Source organism: Corvus hawaiiensis, chromosome 3 (genome assembly GCF_020740725.1).
Source record: "Corvus hawaiiensis isolate bCorHaw1 chromosome 3, bCorHaw1.pri.cur, whole genome shotgun sequence".
In the NCBI taxonomy this organism is placed as follows: Eukaryota; Metazoa; Chordata; class Aves; order Passeriformes; family Corvidae; genus Corvus; species Corvus hawaiiensis.
Window position 1 is genome coordinate 70241510 of NC_063215.1, and position 27691 is coordinate 70269200.

The 27691-nt window shown below is 37.3% G+C and overlaps 1 protein-coding gene across 10 annotated transcripts in view; it reads right to left on the reverse strand.

The window, feature by feature from the left end:
- Positions 1-27691, reverse strand: part of FMN2 (formin 2) — a 167520-nt gene that overhangs the window by 132935 nt on the left and 6894 nt on the right. For all 10 annotated transcript variants that reach the window (XM_048299832.1, XM_048299836.1, XM_048299838.1 and 7 more), the window contains exons 2-3: positions 18370-20365; positions 1912-2078 (exon numbers count right to left, since the gene is read on the reverse strand). In XM_048299832.1, coding sequence (XP_048155789.1) covers positions 1912-2078; positions 18370-20314 — 2112 coding nt within the window. In that variant the 5' untranslated portion in view covers positions 20315-20365. The remainder of the gene's footprint in view (positions 1-1911; positions 2079-18369; positions 20366-27691) is intronic.

Consider the following 27691-nt stretch of genomic DNA (forward strand, 5'->3'; position numbering starts at 1 on the left):
GGAGGTGAAGGAATAATATGGGTCTGGCTCTGCTCCCAGTTTTGGAGTAAGGTTAAAAAATGCACCTCTTAATTCTAGATGGGTGAAATTTAGGTATTACTTAAGGATAGTCTGATTCCTGTGTCTTTGATATAATCTGTTAGATCAACATTCAAGTCTTGCTCTAATGAATTTTAAAAATTGCAAATGAACAAAAAAAAAAGTGAATAAGAAAAAAAACCCCAAGGTACAAACATGGAGAGAGATGCAAAAGAGGACACGACTCACCAACCTTACATGTCCTTTTTTAAGTAATATTCAGCACCACCATAATTTTTGGTGCTAATTTTGAATTTTTTCATTCCCTTACGTAATAATTAGCATTTATTCCTGTAAAATATTTTATTTACTCTAAGAAACTAGGAGATGGAGAATTTTCAACTTTTCAGCCATTAGAATTTATACTGCAAGGCCTAAATATTTTCATTTCAGAGAACATGTAATGAATAAACTGATCAGTGTTCCTGTACTGTGGTCACCAAGGCTGGAGCAGAAACATATTCCAAAACTCAATATCAGCAGCTCTCAGCTCTGCACCATGGGGAATTCAGTTATTGAGATCCCAGTGTTCAAGACAGCTGCGTGCTCCCTTGAAGAAGAATGAACTATTGGTTACATAACAGGGCCATACACCACTTCTGACACTGTTTTACCAGGAGTGTGATCTATTTAGTGGATTTATACAGAAAAATAGTCACAGAAGCTGTGACATTTGTGGCTTACTGATAGACCAAGTCACATTAAGAACACTGCTAATCCAGCAACATCTTAAATTCCTGACCTTGACAGATGGTTGACACGGTACTAGGCTACTAATATGTCCCTCCTGTCAGATACTTTAAACAAAAGACTAAACTAACTAAACTAAACTAACTAAACTAAGTAACTAAAATACCTGTTACACAAAGCATGGTATATCAGTTAAAAAAGGAGCCTTTTCTGCTTCTTTCAAAACTTCGAATTTGGTAAAAAAATCTATTTATAACAGAGAAGCTTTTTAGGGATATGATATTCAATACTCTAAAGGACATTGCTGAATATATAGCAACAGCAGTAGAACTGAAAACATTACCAGACTCTTTTAAACAACCTGAAAAATAAGAAACTTGTCTTTTGCAGTAACTTTTATGAGCATATTTAACCCCAAGTACTTTCAAATGCTGTGTGATTTTAAGTTGCCTGAGTAAGCTCAGTTTTATAGTTAACCTGCATTTTTCAATTAATTTCAAAAACCAGTTAAAAATGTTTCAAATATTGCATCTTAAAAACAAATAGTAACACCAAATCCAAAACATAAGCATATAATATTGTTAGAGGGACCACGGGATGATTTTGTAGATAAACTGGGTTATTTAGGAAAACACAGATATTTAGGAAAGCACAGATAACACTATAGCTGGAATGCCAGAGAACTTGCACTGACCCCTGCACTATTTTGTATCAAAAAGTATTTTCAGGGGAGGAAAAAAAAAAGTCTAGCATAGACATCCAGTCTGTGTTCTGTAAAATTTTGTGACATGCTGCTTTCTGTTTTTCCTTTCATTTATATTTTTTGGAGAAGCAGCTATTGATAGAAATCTTGGTGGTCGTATAGAATGCTTTGATTCAAAGAAGACACCTTAATGAAAACTGCAAATGAAGAACAGTATGGCAGGCTAAGATATGAGTTTAAAAGAAATCAAGTTATAGGAGAACGTTCTTATGCTTACATGGATACAAAAGTGTACATACCTGAGCACAGAAAAATAGATGGTCACTCTAAGGGCAATTTTCATTAAAATGACAAACAGAATTCTATCAGGAGGGATAAACCATTAGCAAATCATGTCCTGCTTCAAAAAAGAGGCAAAAGATAACTTTTTCAGTACTTACATCAAACGTGGGTGTGCTTTGCTGGGCACTCTGATTACATGGCTCTCTGAAGCAGTCAGTGAATGGAAGCAAAAGACCCATTGCAATAATGCGAGAACAGAGTTTTTCTGCTTCTTCTTGTGGTGCATTTTCCTGCTGGCTGAAGAGCTTTTCCAGCAGAGTTCGTCCTGCCAAGGTGATGAGAGAGAAATAAGAATTTGTAGCTATATGCAGAACACAGGTATTGGCATTACAATGCGTATTGAAAACCTGAACTATCTGAAGTAAAAAATACTAAATAGAAAAAAGAATTCTTAAGAAATGTATCTGATAGTAAGTCTTTAATGTAAAATATTTGTACATAATGACTGTAAATGATCTGGAGCCTGAATAATTAGGACATTCAAGAAAATATATGTATATATTATATGTATACATATATATGCGCTGGCTTCACTGTGAAGTATGTACAAAACCCATGAGTTGTTATTGTAGCATCAATTTCCTGTACAATTGTTCTGAAGGGAAAACCAAGACATTACCATGAGATGAAACAACTTCTTCAAAGACATCACAAAAGTTAGCATAGAGTTTAGTCTCTCAGCTCCTGGAATGAGCCTTTGTTTTTTGAATCATAAAGTTATTATATTCTTTGAGAAATTGTGCTCTGTTTCTTCGGAGACACTCTCAATAAAAGAATAGTAACAAAAACCCCTCATAACTATTCCATATAAAATTGTATTGTATACAGGTCCAGAGTGGCGGAGTGCTCCAAACTAAAATGCAGTGTCACAGCAATTCAGAGAAGTAAAGCCTTTAAAGAGCAAGAAGATACTTATTCTTCTTACAGGGCCAGATTTTATGATCAAAGTATTTTCTTTTGTTATCCAACCAGAACATGAAAGGAAAGCATATGTTATAAAATATATTAGAGGAGAAAATGTTAGTGGTTTGAAAGATGACAATGCTTTGTGAACTTAGCCAGAAATAGACTATAAAAATTAGTTACATACTCAGGTTGCAGTAAAATCTACTTTGTAAGAATGTTAAGTTGCTTAAGCTCTAAAATGTCAAATGTAAAAAGATGCCGAAGGTCAGATTTATAGATTTATGTTATATTGATAAGGAGATTAAATAGATATACTGAAAGAGAAAAGACAAATGGAGTAAAAAAGTTAATTTCATGTTTGAGTATAAAACAGCTAGGAATACAGTTTGTACCTAAATAAGCTTCTATTGCCTGTTCTTTTCACCCACTCATTCAAAGACAAAGGTATTTTCAAAAAAACCCACCAAAAACAAAACAAAAGAAACCCAAACTGTGTTAAGAAGGCATTTTAGTGTAATTTAGCATAATAATAATAATTATTATAATTCTACTGATTTTTACACACAAGATTTCTGATTGAACATTAAATTTATTCAAAATGTAAAATTTTCCAGGCTTTCTGAACATACTAAAAGGATTTTTCTTTTAAACATCTGGAAGCAATTTTAAAAGAATATTGTAAGTGACATTTGGCCAGAAGTTTCTGTATTATTTTAACTTCATCTGGCAATACACCCTAAAATAAATAATGCATTAAAATGTTGGAAAATATTTCTAAGACTTTCTTCGCCACATCTAAAGATCTAATAATTATCTCATTATTAGTCCAAGTTTCCTAGCCCTTTATTAGACAAAATGCAATACATTCAAGGGAATAAGACAGGAGATAAGCTATGAGATAAACTTGTAAGAGACATAAATTTTGTTACATTTTTCAATCAATTTGCCTCTGTTCCTTGGTTACACCACCTATAATGCAGTGCTAACAAAACTGCTTATTTACTGTATCCCTCTATCACTGTTCAGTTTTTAATTTTCAAATTTTCAAAATAATTTATTAGTTGAAGACAGTCTGTCTTTCTTGTTGACCACAGGTCACTTTGCTCACACCCAAAAAGAAAGGATTATGCAAGAAAAAGACACATTTCTGCATACTATATTATATATTAAAGGGGTATCCATGACTTCTGAATGTCAGACTTGATAGATTTTTTTCTTTTTTCCCCCAGATATTTCAACATTTAATAATCTTGTCATGTTTAGAGAGTTTTTTCCTGCATATTCAGAACCCCTCTCTTATGCTTTGACCTAATAGCAGGAAAAATATCTGTAAATTACAAAACAGGAAATGAGGCTTTTTTTTCCCTTAATCCACCCATTAATTTGCTAATTTTTACAGCATTTAAATGTCTTGCTTAAGTTCAAATGCATTGGTCAGAATCTTAGTTGCTATTCAGTTGGAGTTTAATTTTTATGGTGGTTTTTAACTATTGTCTAAAAATACTTTAGTATTCAAGCAACATAAAATAAGGATATGTGTAAAGAAGTCAGTAATGAATTTAAGTAATTCAGATTATGGTAAGAGAAATTATATCATTTTGTCCATCTGCGCATGAAGTAGTCTTGGAATAAATAGGACAGAAAAATTATTTAATTATACTAGCAATTACTTTTTAAGCTAGAAGAATCAATAACTTGATTTAAACTGATTTTAATACTATTAAGGTGTTCTTTTTATCAAGTATATGTTGAATCAAAAAATAAGCATTCTCAACACAAAGGTAGCCATGTTCATATAAATCTCTGCTCTAATGCAGCTTGCGTGTTCCTTACAATTGCTACGGAGATCGAGGACAGACAGAAACTTAAATTACAGAAATATGTTTTGTTCATTCAGTTAACACATTTTACTAAATGCAAGCTGGAAAATACTCAGTTTTCAAAGCATAGAGAAATAGTTTTACTGCAAGAAGCTATGACAAAAATCTCTGTATCAACATTGAATGAGTTGTATGCTTAAAGTACTTAACATATACAATACAGACAGAACATAGTGTTAAACCACTGAAGTTTTGTACCTACCTAACCAGGTAGGGCTTACAATCAAATTGAGTGGACAATACCAGTGCAAGAACCACACATCCCCCATCAAACATAAAAAGAAACCAAAGTTATAGAAAGGACAACACAAGTTTTACTTAAAGGGAAATGAAGAGGTAAATCCTATCAAGAGAAGTTGTGTTGATATTTGAAAATATGGCTCATTTCCTCAAGTTAACACCATGCCATGATGCAGGGCCTGGTGGATGGATTCGCTGTGCCACTGTAGTTCCTGACAGGGGAAAATTACATTTGAAAGCCACCATTAACCAAGAAGTAGTTTCTCCCTAGGTAAGGGCACCTGATATTTCCCTTATACCTAATTTCAGGCATCACTATAGCAGAAGCATTTCAGCTCCAAAGTCGTTATCAGCCTGGGGAGGTGGGTGCTGAATCTGCTCCCGCCTCACTGCCCTCTGACCCCACCGATGCCTGCACTGATGTTGATGTAAGAGACATTTGTGAAGCAACAGGAATCATGTTTATAATTCAGGGCACAATGAAAGTTCTATTTTTGTTTAGTTTTAGCAAAATACCTGTTTAGTACTCGATCCTACAGGCTTTTAACAGCTGCTGTTTTGAACTGCAGATGGATTGCCAGTACCCTGTCTATCTGCACTATACACTGGAATTAATTCAAACTAAAATTACTTTGTATCTATATTGACTGTACAATGTTAATCCCTGCATCTACACCCTAAATGGCAAAAAAAAAATCATAGCCATATTTAATGCATAGGCTAAATTTCAGTCAACTACAAGATTTTGAGCTACAATTTTACATTGTTAATTTATAAATAAAATGCAGCAGCAACAGCTTTTGGCCCCAGACACCGTAATCACCTCATATACCTAAATTAAATGAGATAATACTTTCAAGAGGTAAAGATGTTTGCAAATAATCTGGAATAATTAAGTGATTAATCATTTCATAATTATTAAATGATTGGCTGATTTCTGCTACAAGGTTAAATGGAATAGCAAAGAATTTCTCTTGACTGCCTTTTCCCTCTGTGGAAACAGTAAACACTAAAACCAAGGTCTCTGAGATATATTTTCCCCTAAGAGGATAAATTACCACTTTTCACATATAAAACAACATTTCTTCCTAGAAATCCCAGGTCATGAATCCTGAACCCTTTTCTTACCTTTCCCCTAATTATTTTGACAAGGGATAGGAAGCATACTAAGTTTTGAATTAGACAGGAACTCCAGCTTTAGATCAAATCAGTATTCTGAGGATCCTGCCAAAAATCTTCAGCAAGTAAGATGACTATAAACTCAGAAGATATTTTTTAGGAGCTTGGAATGACTTATTAAACCCCAGTAAGGGATAAAAAGACTTTTATTTTTTCCTCTCTTGCAAAGGATTACACAGTTTATCAACTAAAAGAATGAGAACATGAAATTAAGCTTGGAAGTATCAGGTATTCTGGATTTCTGTGGATATTTTGTTATAATTCTGCTACTGTGACTCAGCCTGAATCTTCTGGCTCTGCTTCCAAATTCCATGTTCTCCACCTGTGTATGATCTGTCTCTTTCTCCCATTCTCATGAAGATGAAGCACTATTGATCTTGTATGACACAACAGGTCCTCACCCAACCCCTATGATCAAGAATTGAACACCACTGTTCGTGAAAGCCACCGCTGTAGAACATGTAGAACTATTCACTACTGAATGCAAATTCACAAGTTCAAGTATGGTTTCCTTCCATACTGTCTCCCTGTATGAAAAATGTGGGTAAAAGCATGTTCAGTATTGTCTACAGAGAAATACAAGTCCTGACTCAATGAATTCACCTTATAGACCTTTGATATGCTCAGAAGACAAGCCTTTCAAAGAGCTACAAGGTGAGAAAGAAAATCCTTAAGAATCAGCAATATCATAAAATATTGTTAGCTTTGCATTTGCTTAATTATTGAGGGCAGGAAGAGACATGAATGGAAGTGAGAATTGGAAGAAAACTAGAATAGACATACTGAAAACACAAACATGTGCACTGAGGCGCTGTGCTACAGCAGAGCTTGCAATAATGTTTCCCTGAGGATCTTGCTGTTATAACCTCACATTTATCTTTAAAGATGTGTCTTCTATCCTCCTTACGCCGGATTTGCAAAAGCCCAGGAGCACAGCTGTCACTGAGCACCAGCTGAGACTAATGATCAAAATGAGTTATACTCCAAAAGCTCCCCCTTCTGCCTGTCTCGGTGATCCTCTCTCCAAAAACCCAGAGCACTATACCACACTTTCACCATTAGCACAGCAGTTGCATCAGTACACCTACACACACTGGACACAGACTTTCCATTTTAATTCTTCCTAATGCAGAGTGAATGGCTTCAGTATAACACCAGCTCTGAACACCCTATTCAGCAACCTCAAGAGTTAACTTGACTTACTCACATATTGCTTACATCTTCAAAAGCTGAAATCTGCTTGTTTCCTTTTCCCTCTTTTTTTTGTCCATTTTAGTAAGATCAGAAATGCTCACACAGCAAAGTGATTTCATAAGCTTTGAAGCCAAATGTACCCTAGGCTTTGCTCTATTTTTGGGAGACAGTAGAGGAAATAAAGGAAAAGGAAGAAGAAATAGACAAAATGGTGAATTTCCATTTCTAACATTTTCTATTATTCTTGCAAAATGTAAAAAGACAATTGTAGTCTTCTTATGGTTTCTCATTTAGAAAAGATTTCAATTATGTAGTTTTATAAACAAAAAAATAACAACCAAAAAAACCCCCAAACTAAAAACCAGAGAGAAAATAGGAGGAAAAAAAAGAGTTGCATTCAAAAGGAAGAAAATGCTGTACTTCAGCTATCTGCTGTCCCATATTAGTCTAAATCATTCCTTCCTTTCACTTTTTTTTTCTATCTCCTTTTCTACATATGCTGTCAGCAAAGTGCCAGCTAACTCAGGCCTCATTTAGTGCAGCACCAACATGGCCTAGAATGCCAGAAGAAGACAAACATGTCAAAGAGACAGAAATACTGCAAAGATGTTCATATTCTTAGCTGAGATAGCAATTTCAGCTAGATACAATTTCTTAAATAATTTTCAGTATAAATTTACACATTTATCATATTTTCTCAAACTATGCAGCAAAAGCTTAATGAACAATTTTTCAGGGGCAAATCAATCGCACTCCATTTTCACCTTTTTGCTGTTCATATACTTTACCAAGTCTCAAATAGAACAAACACACTAATATTTCACATATAAAATTAATACCTCAATGATAAAAAGTATTAAAGTTCTTTAATGCTTTCCTTTAATTTCACAAGCTTTTCAAATTTCCCATTTTTCAGCTAACCTGTACCACTCAGCCTAGATATAATGTGCAACATGTGACTGCTGAGAACAGTTTTCCAAGGTGCACACGTAACCTGGGGAATGAAACAGAAATTGGTATTCTAGCCATCTTTTCTTCAAATAATAAGCCCAAGTACTGCATAAGTGCATATTAAATATGCATTTGCAGTTACAAAGTAGCAATTTAATTTTGCCTGTTGTTTGCCTGAAGACTGACCTGGGAGATTATGCTGAATATGCCAGGATTAGAAACTTCATTTATTGTTCTTTTCCACTGTAGAGTTTTTAATCCTCTTCTGATTTAGATTGGTAAACCATTCTAGATTTCTCATCCTGTGAGGTTGCTTTAGCTGGGTTTTTTTTTGTTTGGTTGGTTGGTTTTTTAAAATTTTTTTTAAGGGATTGAATTTTTATTGACAGATACTTTCCTAAAATCATGTGACAGTTTTCTCACATCCTGGTTACATAAAACACAGAAAACCTGGTAAGCAACCGGCCTCCACACAATATAGTTTCACAACAAAAAGAAAAAAAAAGCTTTCTGCTTTGAATAAACACAAAATAAAATATGTTTTAAGTCTAATTTCCAGGCAACATAAAACTTAAATATAAAAAAATTGGTCAAGGTCTAGGGTTAGGGCACAAATTGATACAATACTGTCAAATATATTTCTTCTTGTTCTTATTATCAGTGAAATAGTTCATCTCTGCCTTTGCTAGTTGTATAAAAGCTTATGTTTCTAAGGGGAAAAAAACCCACAGATGTTATATGTTGATGTCTTTACATATTTATATTGTATATTATCATATTATACATAAAATATACTTTTATATTTTAGTACTTAGAACATTAATAAAGTTAGGGATGTGTGGAAATAACCAAGAAGATTGACTTTTCTTCTCTGATATTCTGCCTCCAGATTTCCTATCTGTTCACATGGATGGTATGAACTAAACCCACACATCATCTTAAATTCAGAAGTCAAAGCAGAAAGCCTGTCTAAGCAAGAGAATTAAGAAAAAGACATATATCAACACCATCTCCCTCATTCCCACAGTTTTCCATGTCTGCCTACAGACAGTTCAACGTAATTTCAAAGTCAGAAACACATATTTATTAAATTACAGTGAATAATGTATTGATTGAATACATTCATAGACTATTCAAACAACTAGAATAAAACTATCAATTATTAATTTCACATTTCTCAGTCCTGTACTTGATTGCCACAGTAAAAACTATGCTTTACTTTTGCCAAGCTCTCTGAATTTTTTGGCATCTCAATCTCTCTCATTTTACACTGTCCTATCTTTCATAGTATGCTTGTTTAGTGTTAAAATTTTTCCGTGTACTCTTCACTAGTTCTAAGGATAGGACCAGAGTACATCAACCCCTGTGCAAGTCAAGCAAGTACTTTTTTCCCGATATTTTAGCCCCACAATTATTATTAAAATTTAAACAGATTCTGGGTTGTGCAAGACAACTTTCATAAGCATATGACTGAGATTTCAACTCAGCTAAGAACAAGCAACACATTATACAGCAAAGGAAAGAGCAACATATAATGCTAACAGCTTCAAGTGCTTGAGACATCCAAAAGAGAGACAGAGAATATGTGTGCATGCTCCCTTTCGGAAGCAAGGGCATTAGCTGTCACCGGAGGAGAATCCTGCCACTGCCCCCAGGGCCACCTCAGTGCATGCAGAGCAAAGGTAGCTCCTCATTCAAATGGCCCTGAAATTCCTCCAGAAATGCCCTCATGGGAAAAGTGGAGATCTGACAAAATTTGAAAACAGGATTCTCCAAAAATAAAGGTGAGAAAGAGAGATCACTGAATTAAGGAAGTAAAAATCCACCCCAGAAAAGATTTTACAAACAGTTTTCAAAACAAACGCATCTCCTACTTTATCCATGTTTCTGGATTGAACCAAGTGGCTACATTTTAAAACAACCTGTTCATTTGTGCTGGGTATGAGACATGACAACACCACCAATTTCAGCATATTCCCCAGTAGTCTGTTATAAGATTACTTAAACATGCACCATATTTCCACAAATCATGCTAGAAAGAGCAGAAGCATGTGAAAATCTAATTAATTCAGACCTTCACCCTGATGAATGAAATCCTAAGGTCAGCTCAGTTCCTAATTTTGAAATTAGTGTCATAATATAGAAAGACAGAAGTTTAACAAAAATTTTACTTGGTAGTGAAAATTTCAAGTCCTTCAAGGGCTATGGCCATGACAAAGGTCAGGACACAGGTCTACTCTTGTTTTAATTATGTAATAAATTTCCACAGCCTGACCAAGCCCATCGATCACAACTCTAGGGGGGGCAGGCCAAAATGATGCTGTTACCTCTGGTAGCAGTGAAGTAACATGACAGAGTCCCTTATCTAAAACCAGCAGGAATTTTCTTCTTTGGATAAATGATTTGCAGTGTTACCATTTGTACAGAAATGCAGGTGAGTGCCTTCTTAGCACACTTGTTTTGTCTAGAAAGCAGCTGTAAATAAAATATTAGCAATGTAGTCTTATTGATCTTTGATAAAACCATGCTGCATTTTGTCATTTTTCTTTACCCTTTTGTCATATACTCAATAGTTAATTATATCTTCTAATTTCCTCCCTCAAGATTTGTTCCAAAGCCTTACTTGCTGCTGCAGTCAAAACATGATGAAAATTGGCTTGATTATTTGCAACAATATTTTACGTTTTATAAAAAGCAGGTATTATATCTCTACTATCACCAGAGTTTCACAACATATTAAATATTTGTGATAGGCTGTGACAGTGCTTTCAGCATTCTTCCAGATTAGCAAATCTGTGAAGCACTCTTTCTCCCTAACTTGAACATGAGCTCCTTGAAATTTTGCTTTCATGGTGACTAAGATTTTACACCTTTCCCCCACAGTGAATTTTCTTACATATGACATATGTATAACAGGATAAGCTGAGACAGAATATTAAACTATTCTTTTATCCCTTCCTCTTGCTATATGTCATTTATATATGTCACTTAGCGACAACTATATATGTGACAAAAATAGTAAAAGGAAAGGATACATCTTTCAGAAGCTTTCATATATTAACTTTCAGAAGCTGAAGGTTTTAAAATTTTTAAATACCAGACAATTCCTCAACTATGATATAGCAGTGGCATAGAGTACAAAATATCTTTCTAAAAATATAAACAAGATGCACCCTCCCACAACATTAAATTGCATGTGTTCTTTCACATTGATTTCTCTTCAGGTTCTAATGCAGTATCATTGCAGATTACAGAGGTACATTTACAAGGCTACCCTATAATTATAGCAGTTTATTATGAAGGAGAATCTATGTGTGTCTGTCTATCAAATCTTTTAGGCACCATATGCATCTTTGGCAAATGTTGTATTGCGTTTTCCAGGTACTTAGCTTCCTCTCAGCAAGTATTTAATTTTGTCCATCTTTACCCTTTTAGTTTCTGTGGTGATTTGTGATGTGAAGGCAGCAGTCTGTGCCAAGTTCTTACAGACTGCTGGAAAGCCACAATTCTTTCCATCTAGCTCTTTAAAGTAAGAAGCTCCTCTGATGTCTTTTTGGGCATCTATTACTAGCAGCATCTTTTGTCAGTCCAAACTGATACACACTATTCCATACAACCCAATTTCCTTTATGCCTAATGGTTCAATGTTTTATTCTACATTCAAAGCAGTCTGGCCTATCTCTACCTTAGAAGTAAATTCAAGTGTGTGCTCAAGCAGCCAAAAGTCATGAGACACAACTGAACCAAACTAGGAAGTCTTTAAAATGGGACACAAATAACACATTTCCTTCAACCTGCTCATTAGATCCCAGGTGTGCCTTAGCTTTATTTCTGCTCCAGGAGCTGTGCTCCCAAGGTTTGGTAATCTCCAACTTTAATATCTGCTTTTTAATATTTATCAGGATGTACAAAAGCTTTTGGTTTTGTGTCCATAAACAAACAACAGTAAGATGAAAAAGGGGAAAAGTAAAAAGTTAGAACTATATTCCACAAAAACTACACATGTACATCTATGTATTTGTGCAGATATGTTCTTCTAGACTTCATCTGAAGAAAACCTAGAAACACAACTCCCTTGCTGTAACTGGGCCTTTATTTTCTTTCACTGCTGTAATCAAGTATTTCCCTCAACAATTTCTCAGCATAAATTATTTCTTGACTCTTTGCATGACAAAATAGCACTTGGATACACAACCCCTATTATGAAGGCAATGTTTTTGTTTTGGTCTTTTTTCCCTTTTTTTTTTTTTTTTTTAAATGAAAACCACATTTTCTTCCATGACTTTTAAGAGATGTTAAGTTAGTTAACTATTGTGATACTGCAGCACACATTTCTTTTTTAGAGTGATTTTTTTTTTCCTTATCAGTGCAAGGAAGAGGAAAGGATAGCAGTTACTTTTTCCCTGGTACATGCTATTTCTACGTCTTCTGCATCTATCTCTGGTACATCTGAGCCAGATCCTGGCACCAAATAAACTCTAGAATGAAGGTGCCTTCTGTAATTAGTTCCAGAGTAAAGTTATCTATGTTTTCTCCTCATTCAAATTCACACCACGTTCAGAGCTCTGGCACTCCTGATAACTCTTATACAGATCCTGAGACCAAAAAAGTCAAACTTGTACTCACAAATAAGAATGTCTCAATAAATCTCATTTGTGACTAGGCTTTCCTGCCACTACTTAGCTATATATGTCAAGACACCAAAAAGATTAAATTCTAAAGATTTACGTACTTCTTTATTTATGTATTTACATTTAGCTTTATATATATTAGGGTTTTTTTTACAACCTGTGATATTTGCACACAATCTCAAAACCACTGCTTCTCACTGTTACAAAAGTGCTAACTTACTTAATGGTTCTACTGCTGTGCAACTACAGATGAAAGAAGTTATGGTCTGTATTTATGAGAGAATAAAACATGGTTTGGCATCAGAAAACATCACCCACTTCCTGGTCAGAAAGCCTAGCTATTTCCATCAGTGTGAAGGAAACATTCTGGTTAGCAGCAACATGGAAATAAAAGAACAGCCATTTTTATACTCAAGGTAACACAGACCACCTCGTTGTCCTTAATTTTCTTTACATGAATTGCAATGTAGGAATGCAGGAAGCTGCTGTTGCTTAGAGAAAATGATAGCATGCCACAGCTCCTGAACCCCCTTTGCTGCCTTTTTAAAGCATTTAATGAAGTGCAACTGGCCTTCTATTATCATGTGAAGAGGCAGGAATGAAGTGACACAATGTAAAGTCCTCACATCTGTCCATCACCTTCCTTTCACAGCTGTCCTTTCTTCTTCTGTCCTGTTCCCCTTGTACCAACTCACCCCATTCCCAAAAACGATCAACTGCCTCCATAAAAGTAAGTTTCTGGAAACTTGCAGTCCAGCTAACTGCTACAGAATGATGTTTTCAAATATATCTAAAAATAACCAAAGCTGCAGTCACCCACACCTACATATATATGGTTCATCACCACTACTCCTTATGTAAGCTCAAATTTTGGCAGAAGTAGTTCATAAGGAATACACTTGGCCATATCCTGAGCTTGATTAGAACACTAAACAAACAAAATATCTTGGGTAATTAATATTTTTGCATATTCTATCGCCATGATTCACATTAGAACTTAATCCCTCATATATAGTCAGCCTAAAATATCCCTAGAGTTGCTTTTCAATTCCAAATTTGTTTTTCTTTAAACAGAACTGCACAGAGAAAAAAAAAGCCTGTTTCAAGAAATAGGGGTTTTTTTTCTGCAAATAAGTCCTACACACACAGTTGGGGATTTTTTTGAAAAAATATACCAACCATGCCCCAAGCTATTAAAAAATATGTGCATACTTTAAAAAATAATAAAGCACAATTAAACCCAAGAAATATAATCAAACTTAAACTCCACATAATTATTCCCACTGGAGTAATCCGCTGCTCATTTCACAGAAATGAAGTCACTGAAGCACGCAACGTCCTTTAATGGTCAGTTCCAGACAGATCCCTTGTGTGATGGATATTCTTGTGATACTGTGTCTCAGAACCAAGTAGAGCTGCACAGATCCCAGCTATAAACTGTCCCTTTTCCTTTCCCGCTTTGCACCCTAAAAAAGACCATCAGGCAACCAAGTCCACACATTCCTACTCCAGACATGTCAGGCTCCCAGTCATACCTCAGAATGCAGTTGCTGGTCAGAATGTGGTTGCCCAATAGACAGAGCCACTCAATCCCATGACCATAATCTGCTACTCCCAATGAAGTTCTAGATAAAGATCAAAGTATTAATCATGAGATCCCATCAAAACAAGCCTGGCAGCACTGGATTCCAGTGAAATTACTCACGTTTCTCCAAATCCCATATTGGGGTTCTGGCACAGTAACATTAAAGCAACTGATCAGTACTCACCCATCTTTCAATAACATATTGCAGGCCACTTTCAAACACATTTTAGTACAGTGGAAGTGCAGTGTTGGACTTCCCCCTCCCCCGAGTTTTGTGTGTACTAGGCAAAAGGAGGAGGATCTTTCCCTTCAGATGCTTGCTAGCAACACTCAGTGTAGTGTGTGATCACATACCACATGTAGGGTTGCTGTTGGGCAGCTCCCTTAGATAGATGAGGCTATACCTCATCTGATAAAAGAATCGTTTGTATTACTGCTAACAAACATCATCAGTGAAACAGAAAACCATAAGTAATCTTAAATAACAGCTGCCTGATAAAAAGTCTACTCAGGATGCCAACAGATACAAATCCATATTGTGTGTGTCATCACATGAATCAGAAAGAAAAAAAGCCTTGAAAAAGCATTTTAAAAGGTCTATTTTATGCCTCAGAAATAAACTTTGATCCAGCTTTTTCGAGTTTTCGCATACTTATCTATACTAAGACCTCTGTATATGCCTGTAGACACTGCAATGGAACTGGAAGTGGGAAGACAACATTAAAACAGTATGGAAGTGAAATAAAGTGGCAGAAGTCAGAAAGCAGACATGAGTACACAAGCACAGTACTGGCTTCAGGTTTTGTTTTATGGTAACCAGGACTTTTTGTTTGTCTCCTCTTTACAGATAGAGCAGAACAAATAAAAATCTCTGAAGAGAAATTTAAAGGTAAATTATCTGTTTGAAAGAGCTTCATGCAGCAAGTGTGTTACAACCAGCCAACAGAGATTAGAAAGGGCATGGGTTTGTCTGGGTCAAGTTTAATTACTGTCTGGGGCAGCTGATGGGACTCATTCAATTTATGTAAAAGACACCCTTATTAGCTCCTCTGCAATCACTGCACCTCAAATTAATGCAAGGATGAAATCCTTTTTACTAAATCTATCTATTGGCTCTTTCATTTCAGTTATGTTAATGTTTGGAAATATCAATATCATTTTCCCACCAAGATACTCTCTTCACATTAGTGCAAATCATTCATTGCCACACAACAAAGTGAGAGAACCAACTCTTGTCGAGCTCTTGTCCCCCTGGGACCACAATATAAAAGCCATGGCCCCATTGTGCACTGGGTAATCTAGAACTTGTAATTACTGTCACTGCAAATTCAAATACAGCTGTCCACATAAAAAATGAAATAGCTCAAATGCCTGAATTACAAAATGCCCATAAATTTGTGCACACCACATTCCTAAGAAATGCATCAAATTCGAAATACTGTGCTTTCCTTCTTATAGAAAGCAAAATTAGATATGCAAAGTCTCTGCCATCCAAGTCCTTGGCTTCCATCTTCATTTTACATTAAAGCAGTCTTAAAGAGTTCATATGTATCACTGTGAAAACCAAAGGGCACACAGCCAAACCACAACATGGTGCAAAAGTAGGCCAATCATCTGCATAGAACCTGCAGTCATTGAAATCAATGATGAAGTGTTGTGGAATATTTTACTTGATTCCAGTTAGAAATGCAGAACAACACTGCAGTAACTGCACAGCAAAATGGGATTTAATGCTGTAGGCAAGAAGCTGTTTGGGTTTGCCTTTCCTTTGTTTTTCTTGTTTTGTTTTTTTTTTTTTTTTTTTTTTAGCTAGAAATATCCCACTATAAAGAATGTTATTTCTAAAAGCCTGATGCTAATCCCCAAGTCAATGTATCTCATGCATGCAAGTAAAATACAACATTTTTCACAAGTAGTATCAAATTACAAGGAAATTATTTCTGTAATCATTGCTGACCAGAATGGTTTATTTAGAGGCTTTTCTGCTCTTGCAGCAATGGCAGTTTATGGGAAGAGTAATGCGAAGTTTAATTCCCCTTTTTTATGTACACCACTTGTTATTTTTAAATTCTTGATAAATTTTAGATTGTAAATACATTTTTTAAAACTATGAATGGCCAAATAGAGATGAGTCATTTCCAGTTCCCTCACTTTAAGCTTTTCTGCATGAACTGAAAGATATAATTGTCCTCTGCCTGTAAAGACAGCTGGTATGTACATGCAAATGAGGGTCACTGTGATTTCCATAAGAGATAGAACTACTGTTGCATTGGACACTGGTCCCTTCACAATAACAGTCTGAAGTATTGGTGGGAAAACACAAAACAATCCAAAAATTTTTAGTAAGCAAATCAAAACCTTGTGAGGAAATGCAAAAAGTCTGTTTCTCAGAAAACAAGTATCTAAAAAGAAATACCATGTTCTTGAAGTTTACCACATAAAATTTATTTCTGTCATAGCACCACTATAAGGTCTAATTACTGATGTGGCAATTAAAATTTTTCTGAGCTTTTTATAAGCTGCCAAATGTTGATAGCTAAAAAAAAAAGTGTGTGATTTTTATATGCTATAAATCTGAAATTAGTGAACACCTCAAATTGGAAAAGTTTAACTAGTATGTCTGAAATTAAGTCTTAGAAATGGGTGAAAGGGATTTAAAACACAAAAAAAGATTCGGCTCACTTCATAGAGGGCTAGTCTCAGAGGGGACTGGCTTTTTCTGTTTTAAAAAATTTGAGTTCTAATTTTCTAGACCGAAACTGGGGAATTTTGTTCAAGACTACTGAAGAATGACAGAGTTGTGACTTGAATCTAGAAAGTAATGTTAGGTATTTATTTCATAAATCTTACTCTTCTGTCTACTTTTCATAAAACCACAAAAAAAAATCTCACTCCATTTTTTGCAAAGAGCTTGTGCACAGATATGGTTACGGTGCTCATGCATCTAGAACTGACTTCATTCAAAACAAAACCAGTTTTATCTTATAACAGGTGCTCTTAGGGTATGTTCTCTGTATTCTCTTAGTTCTGCAGGTTCCTTAAGTGAAAAATATATGGAATATGCTGCTCAGTTTTCTCTGTATACATACCTCCTATGTGGCAGAAATGTTCCTATTTATGAATATATTACCTTTATAAAGAAACTTCGGGGGGGGGTGGGGCAGAAAAAGGGGAAATAACCTCAGCGTGAAGGAAAATACAACCATCTACTCACAGTGCTTCATTTGTGAACTCTCTATTCCCATGTCATTGTGACAGGATGCAAGCTGCCTAACCGGCAAGGTAAAGAATACTTTACTGAATGAGTCACCTTATGTAGCCTAAGCAGCAGCCTCACACAGCTACCAAATTGTACAACCCCGCGTTCCCTTCTCCTCTCCTGTTTTTGCTGCCCTTCAATACATTAACATTTTTTTCTTTTCCTCCTCCCCCCTTCTGAAGAGGAAATTGGTTCCTTTCTGAAGTGCTGTCCATCTGTGCTTGCATGGCTTTTTCCTTTTTGTACTAAGCAAATCCTCATCACCACCTCAGTCTAACACCAGGTGCAGGTCTCAGATGTTTACAGTACATTAGAACAGCACCTAGCACAAGAAAACCCCAAACAGGATCCTGGTTACAGAAAGCTTCACATTTGAAAGATCTATTTATGCAGAGAGCTGGTCTGCCTACAACAGTGCAGCTTTTAGCATTTTTCAACAAGAATAATTTAAGGCATTCGGCCTTTTTCTACAGGATGTAGACAACGGAGACAAGCAGAATGAAAAACTTCAGAGTTATGCATTTCCTTTAGTGGCAGTATTGCCAGACTGATGAAATGTGACTGTGTTTGTAAGATCAGGCCTTGGATTTTAAAGCTGTCAGCACAAGTAAAGATGATAATGCATGCAAAGTATTGCATTAAGTGAATTAAAGTATTTAAAAAATATTTTCAAAGCTGTTGTGGGAAAAAAAAATACCAAAGCCAAACAACCCTTAATACATATCACTCACCTGAAAAGACATTGGGAAATGTCTCTGTAGAAGCCTGGACCCCTGAGGACTTTCTTGAATGAGTCAAAGGCACTCTTTCTGTTTGAAATTTCTCTCTAAACCCCTTGTGCTCCAAATAGTCTGCAGAGCTCACCTTCTCTGTGATCTCGCTTTTGTGATTAGACACCTCTTCTGTCCAGTCTGCAGAACGACTAAACAAACCTGCCAAACTAGCAGACCTCTTCTTCTTGACTGAGACTTTTTCTTTTTTGTGGACGGAATCCTGCCTCCTTGTGAAAAGCGGGCTCTGGGATGGGGAGGGAGAAGGTGAATGGTTGGGAGAACTCAGTTGCCTAGTTGTGGTTTTGATGTAACAGGGATTAATTAGATAGGGCTTAAAACATCGGGAACCAAGCATCGGACTGTCTGCTGTTCCTTCAGAGGACAAACTGCCATTTTTCATTTCCGTGGATAAACCATTACGCAGCTCCTCTCGACTGGCTGACAGAGTGTGTTTCCCTTCCTGAGTCTCAGCAGCATGATCACGGCCTGCATCTGAAATACCACCCTCTGTTACTGAGCCCTGAAAATCAACAGCCTGCACTTCAGCAATTTTAGCCTCAGCATCCGCCACTGAGGCTGGAGAAGGTTGTGTGGAGCTGTGTGTCTCAGACCCGTTTTCTACTGCAGTTCTATTCAAACCGTCTTGTAGTTCACCGGCTACAGCATCCACTCCAGCAACGGGCTGTTCCTCAGTCAATAGCTGACGTTCCTGTGTTTCAAATAAGCCGTTACCAGGAGAGCCTGTACCATTTACCGCTTCTTTTGGTTCACATTCAGTGGCACCGGAGGCAGGAAGGTTTTCCACAATTTCCGATACCGCTGGAAAAGCCCCCTCCGTGTCTGGGCTCCTTTCTTTGTCAGTGGTAGTTACTGAAAAAAACCGTTCGAAATCTAAGGAGGTTGCTTGTGAATTAGCCATGTGTCGGCCCATTGTTTTGGCGACAAGGTCCTCAGTTCCAATGTTAATTGCCCCCTGCTGCTGCTGCTGCTGCTGCAGTCTAATAGCTTGCTGGATATCAGAAAGCAAATCCTCTTGCTCTGCGGCTGAATGGAAACTGTATATATCCGTATCAGAGCCAGAGCTGGTCCTTTGTCCGTCCTGTGTCTCTGCAGCAGCTGGAGCAGTTTCATTTCTGATTTCAAAATGTTCAACATCTGTGTCTGAGAGACCCCCTTCATCTGCAGAGATGCTTATATCGGGAGTTTTGGCTACAATTGAATGAGTACTGTCCAGCTCCCCAGGCTGCAAGGCCTGGCTTTCCAAAACATCCTCCCGTGAACTGCTATTCCCATCTTTAGCCTTGGACAGATTTTTTCTGATCCTCAGATTTGAAAACACAGAGGGCCTGGAGTCCGACTTACCCTTCTTCTTACCCGATTCGCTACCTTTTGCATGCTTCCCCAGTCCCCTTCTGCCTCCTGATACCTTCTTTGTGCCGTCCGTATCCTTGGGCCCAGAGACATCATCTCCTCCTTCTTGCACATCACCTGTATTTTTCTTTAGCTTCCCATCTTGATTCCCCATGATTTTTCGCAGTGCAACACCTTTGACAATCAAGCCATCCTCCCGGATTTCATTCCTTTGGCCTGCTGGCGAGATCCCCTCTAGCAATCCAGGTTTGTTTTCAAGCGGTGGTGATGCAAGTGAAGCAAATGCTTGCTGTGCCTCTCTCCCATCTGCTAGAGCTGCCTTTTTGCATAATGTGCTGCTTGCACTGGGCTCCGCTGGGACATGCTCAGTACAGCACTGAGAGCTGCAGACAGCTCCTTCCAATGGCTGCTGCTCTTGGAGCTGCCTGCTCTCCCGATTTCTGCTGCACTCTTGGTGCTTGAGGAAGGATTCTGTGAAAAGTATTTCCTTTATAAAAGTCACTTCTTTTTCCACGGTTTTTATTGCCTGCATTGCAAGCTCAGCTTGTCACCAAATCATTTATAATATCGGTACTTCAAGTTCCTGAAGGGGAAAAAAAAAAAAGTTAAAGTAAAGTACTTTAATTACTCTGCAACTGCTCTGCAATTGCTTCAACAAATAAACTAACAAACTTGGAAAGAGAAATATTATGATTATTTAATAGTTTATAAGGTGCTTAAGCATATGCTGCTTTGACAGATTACACATTACCACTGCTGATTTATATGCTTGCTTTTTAAAGGCCATCAAAACAGTACATAATTTTAAAAGAAGAGTCATTCTCCTCTTAAATAGATAAAACAAAGATAATAAACAGAAAGTTCTTTCCACAGTTTTAAATAGTTGCACTTAAAATTCAATGTGTTGTGGTAATTATGCTATAGAAAGCCTCCCACAATTTGTATTCTGAGAAGGTAGATACACTATTATTCCCAGGAGAATCAACTCATCAATATTAAAACACGTCACCATTGTTTTCCCTGATAAGAACATCTGGCACAAAACAAGATAAAACAAATAAGAAAAATAGCAGTATTCAAACTCTACTAAGGAAAAAGATACAGTGAAGTACTCATCTATTTTGCCCTACATATTTAATAATTGATTTAGATGCTGACATTTCCTAACTATTTTGGAAGCTTGTGCAAAAGTTTTAATCTGTTGCTGCTTCTCCTTAATTTTTGCTTTAGATGTATAAGCATCAATACTTCATAAATACATTTCCTGAACTTTCAGACATATTTCCTTCCACTTTTAAAATTTAGAATTAAAATAACTGGAATAGAAGGAAAAGGGCTCGAGAATGCCAAATTGCCAAATTGGATCAGTTTAGCAGTCCAGTACTTTGGTTCAACACCAAACAAGTAGTAATTAGATAAATTTTCTGCTTATAATTTACCATCTCTAAACTGTCTGGTCTATTATGTTCAGTTTCTTTGAAAGAATTTATGTATTCCTCACAGCTGTGAACTTCCCTTCCATCAGGGATTGCTTAAACCAATACATCATTCCAGGGAAACAATCTACTGGTTTATCTAACTCCTACTTTCAGTGTAATTCCTAACAGAGATTTCGCTTCTTTCCTCTGCCTTAATATACATTAAAGAAGAAGGAGTATCATTCACATTTGAAAAACTATACAGGCATATCCTCCCCTCCCCCCAAGACACACACTATTTATTTTTCCAAAGATTTCTAAATACCTTTAAAAATATAGGCTCTGGTTATATAGTAATAATTTCTCTTTATTCAGTTTGGAAAGAATACAATGACACATGCAAATAAATTATTTTGAACTATCATTTCTTCCTTGCGCTTCTTGGTCACTTACTGCTCTGACGTAAGCCCTGTTCTGAGGGGCCTGTGGCTCAGGCTTGAGAAACCTTTTGTCTACAAAACTTGAGTGTTTTATGTGGATCAGATGACTTTGTATACTCAGTGGGATGATTTGGGTTGGGTTTTTTTTAGTTTTCTCTTATCTAACCAAGTCAAACATCTATTTTTTTCCACCTTTAACACTTAAAAATTATAAATATACTAACAAGATCTAGTATAGCAAAACCTGCAAGAGCATGTTAAGTGATTTTGCTTTTTTACTCCATTCCTGCTTTTGGGTTCTGCTATCCTACTTAGTTTCTACTTTGTTTTAGTATTTTACCTCTTGCATCATTATTATGTATTTGGAAAAGGCTTTTGAAAGAGCATATAATTTCAGTCCAGTTGAAGATACACAGAAAGAATTACTTAAGGCACAGTTTGAGAGAACCATAGTAGTAGAATAATACCCTGATGGGTACTTTCACTGACTAGAACTGACAAGGATCTAAGCCTTGATTACAACTGGAGTACTTGTATCTTCCAACCTCACTTAAAAACTCTTTTCCCACTAAGACCTGCCAGAAATTAACATACTGCAGGAGTAATATAAAGATACAATGGCCTGAATGTGTAACAGAAGTGTAGAACTACTTTAATGTTCTAAAACACTCTCTTTCCTTCCTTCTCTGTAAACTTGCCTGGCAGAACCCATACACTTTCATTACAACTACTGATAACTCACCAGTAGTGATTACTCTGCAAATTGTTTTGCAAAACCAAGCCATTGACACAGGTAGGCTTGTAAGAAAGTCAAGTTAAAGATCAATCTTAATTTTTAAATTAGAAACTAGAAACTTAGAATAGTTTTAATCACGTAGGTGCATTATTTCCTAGAAGTCTTCACAGAGCACATCCTGATGAGTCAGTTCTTCAAAAAAAACCCACATAATGTAGACCCATAGATATTTCCAAAGTTTAGATATATTACATTTTAAAAAAAGTTAATGTTTTGGGGTTTGTTTTTTCTCAGTCAGTCTTTTAGCTTCTAAGGAAAAATATGTTATCAAAAAGAAATTCAGCAAGAAACCAGAACATTTTGGCATCAGTGTAAGCTACATTTTAAAAGCTAACAAAGTATTCAATATTCTCCACCAAAAAAAGACAGAATTTCAACAGACACTAAATGGGGAAAAGAAAAGGATTTAGGTGTTCAAGCAGGATATTTCATTTTTAAGAGTGATAGTAACTCATTCTGAGTTAGTATAACTTATTCTTAGCTTGGTATAAATTGTCAACAAGCTACTGAGGCTAATCAGGAAGCCTGCCTGCCTGATTCAGTATTTGCAGTGCCCAGCCAGAACCACTGAGGTGTGAGATTGCAGGCATAGACCTGAGATCCTCCTCATCTCTCACTCTCTTCCAAAGCTGAGGAGGTGCAAATGGCAACACACAGAGGAGAGTCAAAACTTACAACTCAAGATATATCATCTTTGTGCTCCCAGAGACATTCATGTTAACATATTCCTGTTAAAAAACGCAAGACCTGTTACAGGATTGTGATTATCTTCAAGATAGTTACCATTTCCTGCAGCCTCCCTGGAAGGGTGAGCAGATCCCCCAGCACTGCCTGCCTATCCCCTTGATCAGCTGGGAGGGGAAGGGCAGCACTGATTGCCCACACCTGGGTTCAGGACTCAGCCTCCTGGAGCGCAGCCAAGGCAGAGCACTGCCCTCCTGTTGGGTCAGGAGTGTTCCCTCCAATTCCTTACAAAAATGCTAGTGACCAGTTGGCATCCTGGTAGTTTGGACCTATGGAAAACACAGGCTGCCGGGAGGAAAAGAGGGGTACCTAGGGAAGCCTGCTCCGAAGAGACACATCTCTCTTGGGGTGGATGAGTTTTCACCATGATTTACTGGCTGTGATATTTCATTCGGTTCTCAATATTAGTTGTTGAGCAAGTCCCAGTAGAGTGGAGATAACACCCTGTTACTGCCTCAGGCTGTGCCTGCTGGAGGACAAGCCTTTGGGCAGGGTTAGGCTTCACCCATAGGAACCCAGGAAAGGGTTTAATCCACAGGAGTGCTGGCAAGACACAAAGGACCCAAAGCAGTTTCTCGGCAGTGATGCTGCACCATCACCACTGTGCAGCAAAGATGTGGAGGGCAAAGAATGAACTGTGCCACGTGTTCCCATAGCACCCTGCACAGTGGCTGAGGGACAGGCTCTGTACTCACAGCCAGCTCTTCCAGGAGCCCAAAGTGGCTGGTCAGGCTACAAACTTGGGCTCTTTGTCCTGTCACTTCCTGCTGGGACACTCAGTACGGAGGGTGATGAGGCTGCTGCAGCCAAGGGCAGGTGCTCTCCTGGGTTTAAGACACAACATGGCAGGCCAGGGTAGAGGCTGACTAGAGGGGGCTGAATCTCAATATCCAGGGACTCAGGCTTCACACAGAGGTGGGCTGAGGCTGGGGCAGCAGCAGCGTGAAAGCCTCAGCACTGTACTACAGGGCCCAGATGCCATGACAGTGCCCTCAGAGCTGGGCTCTGCTCCGCCAGCGCTGTATGCTCTCCACCCTCCTCTCACACCACTCCCTGAGAAGACATGGCTGCAGGGCATCTTCACATCTGCCATACACATGCTGCAGAGATTAATTTTAATGAGTTGCTAAATGAGCATGGGTTTGGTTTGGAGATAAAGGTACATAGAGTAACAGCAGGGTTTTAAAATGCTCTGGTGTCGCATTACTTACTGGCATATGGTAATGCAGAGGGTGTGAAGAAAAACTTGTTTTAGCAGACCGAGATGTTCCACCCATCTATGTTACTAGAGCTTGAATTTTCATACTCATTCTTGTCAGCCCAGTGCTGGAACCTGGTCTCGGTTCCTGCTGTCCTGTGGCATCAAGAAGCCTTCCTTGGCCGCCATTTTGAGCACGATGTAAAATTTATCTTCTCAGAAGGCATCAGCTACCATTAAATATTCCCTTATATTGCTAAAGTCATGCTCCAAGCAGCTGAAAATTTTTTCCTGCCCCCACAGTCCCATTTCTTTCAGCCATAGGGAGAATTGTCTTTTAGGACTTGACAAGCTCTAGGCGTGACTGGCAAGGGACAAGTCAGAAGATCAGAAAATATGAAGTAAATTAAGAGACCATAGTGGCCAGGATTAAAGCTGATCCTGCCCTTGCTTCATTTAGTTTCTAGTGGATATGAGATTCTGCTTTTTCTTTTATTACTTGTTTAAGCAGTATGAAATCATGCCGTATGCATTGTATTTATATTAAGTAGGGGTGATCCAGCTACTGGGAAACCTAGTTTACCTGTTGAAAGGCTTCCTTTAGGAAGGTTCAAGGAGCTTGAACCTAGCAAGCAATGATTCTAGGTGAGATTTGACTTGCTTAGGAACTTTTATTTAGTGCATGAAAAAATATTGACTAGGATTTTCAAATGCCTGCTACATCATGCTGAACTTTCTTTCTCATAATTTCTATCTAGTGAGAGTTATCATTTAAAATTAATGTATCTGAAAAAGCAGTGTCTCCAGCAATGCAATGTTTGCCAACTACATGCTGCAAAAGGCCACTGGCTAGGAGCCAAAATCTCTATGAAGCATTTAACCTCCTGAATTCTTCACCTAAATGCAATAATACATTTATGCATTGTGAAATAGAGCTTCTTTTTGTTTAAAAATATGACCAGCTCGATACAGCAAAACTCATACACATTCCAGTAAGTCGCTTTATTGTTTTCCCTTTGCATTTCCATATTCTTACTGCTTCTTTATTGTAAAATGTACTTTTCATCATAAATGCTCTACAGAACCTATCACAGTTACTCATGCAGGGGGAGTTGGCTGAACAGCTGCAGTCAAATCCCTGCCAGCATTCTGGAGATGTATGCATTACATTTCAGGGTTAGGTCACAGAAGGCTCCAAAAGTCCAGGCCTCTGCAAATCCTACAGCCAGATACTCCTGCATTTGGAGCACAGTGTACTACACTACTGCTGCATCCAAACCCAAGCAATGAGGAAGTCTGAAAATCTGGCTTGTTCCCTATTACCAACTGAAAAGTGAGGTATCTTGTGGCATAGCTTCCCCTCTTCCTTGAACAAAGTTTATTTCAGACAAATTCTATGTTGAATGCAGATTGCCAGCATCTGTTTGTTAGTATGTGCCAAACAAATTCAATGCAACACAGTTTAGGCTACACCAAGAAAAAAATAATTAGCAAAATATCTGCTGACCAGACTGTCAAAGCACAGAAAAAACAGTTTCTACCATTTAAACCACTGTAAAGTACAATAAAAAAAATAGGAGTATCAGTCTTTTATTTCCTAACAAATGAAATTTAAGCAATAAGGTTATTTCTTCAGACATCATAATAGCTTTTGAACACAGTAGGAAACACCAACCAAACTTTTAAGATGGAAACCATTAAACCCCTGCAAAATTCACACATGTGCAGAATCACTATTTGCGTAGAGGGGGAAAGATAAGCAGAACTGGCTGTGTCAGTCGATCAAACAGGATTAACGTAGTTTAGGACAACCCACCACAAGCAAGCATTTCATAGGAAAAACTGAGAGTGGACAAGATTTATTGTACTAGAGGATAGAGAAAGGAACAAAGAACACAAAACTGTAGGAAACTGGGCCTCCTCATTTTCATTCCTTAGAAAAGAACATATTCTGTTAAATCAAGTGGAAAATTACATATTGTCTTGTTGGTTTTCTTGGACAACTCCCAGAGTACTTAATGACAGGTTTGAAAAATGTAGACTTTGATCGTATCACTGAACCTTTTTGCCTGCAGAGAGCCCAAAATGTCATGAAACAATGGCGTATTTTTGAGCCTAGTCCTTTTCTGCAGGAGACAAGAGATTAACAAAAGTACTTAGCACTCTAATTTTATCTTTTCTACTGCAGAAATTACCTACTAGTCTCAAGGAAAAATTGACAAAGATCAGTTTTTCCTGAGAGTCTTTAAAGTTTTTTAAAAATCTCAACCAATAACTTTGATTTAAAAATACGTGAAGAGAATAAATGATATTAATTTTTTACTCTCTTATTTTGGGCATCAGTTATTATTCTGTTGCATGTACACATGTGGATGTGTAAAATTTGTGTCAAATTAAAAAAAGAGAGCGTTTGATCAGCTTTCATTTTTTGTTGAAACACCAACCATTCTCCTGTCAATTGCCATTATGCTCTCCATAGAGGAAACAACCCTGGGGCAAACTCTCTCTGTAAAACACTCAGGGAGGTTTAAAAAATGTGATTATTTTGATTTTGTACTCATTTGTTGCATTGTTTCAAATACTTTTGGCAATTAGAAAGCAGGACAATGGACATCAGCTGGGCTAGAAGTCCACCTACACACAGTGCTTGCTAACACCCAAGCAGTCCTGGCTGCCTCACTAGGCTGAACTAGCTGTGGTGGAAATTAACTACATGGAGACGGCTGTAACTATGTGAAGTGGGCTCAAACCATAATTTATGTTTTATGTCCTCAGTTAGACCTTAGCATGAGGGACCTAAAGCCTAATTAGCACAGTGAATTCCTACTGGTTTTGTGGTTAAAATGTCTTTCCTTTTGTCAGCTGAATGGTTATCATAATAAGCTAAGGTCCTGATTGTCAATAAAGGAAGTATGTTGCAGATGAACAGGTGGCAAACTATTTAACTACAGTAAGACAGAAGAAACATAATAAATAACAGATAAATAACCCAGATGCCCAGACAAAGGTAATGAAATTCAATTAAGATGATGAGGTTTCTATATCAAAGGTATTATGACATGCATAGAAGCCACCACTACAGCTTTTGTAGGGCTAAATAAATAGAACAATTAGTGTGATCTAGTTAGGGAACTGAATGTTCATTCCATGAGCAATAGAAACTTAAAATTTTACCAGATCGCTGTTCTGCTCACTATACCCATTCCCAGTCTTTCAGTCTTATGCCGTCTTACTCAACTTCAACGTCTTCAACTGACCAAGTGTCTAGTATCAACTGTCCTACTGTCTTTTTTGTCCCGAGCAACTCGTTTGA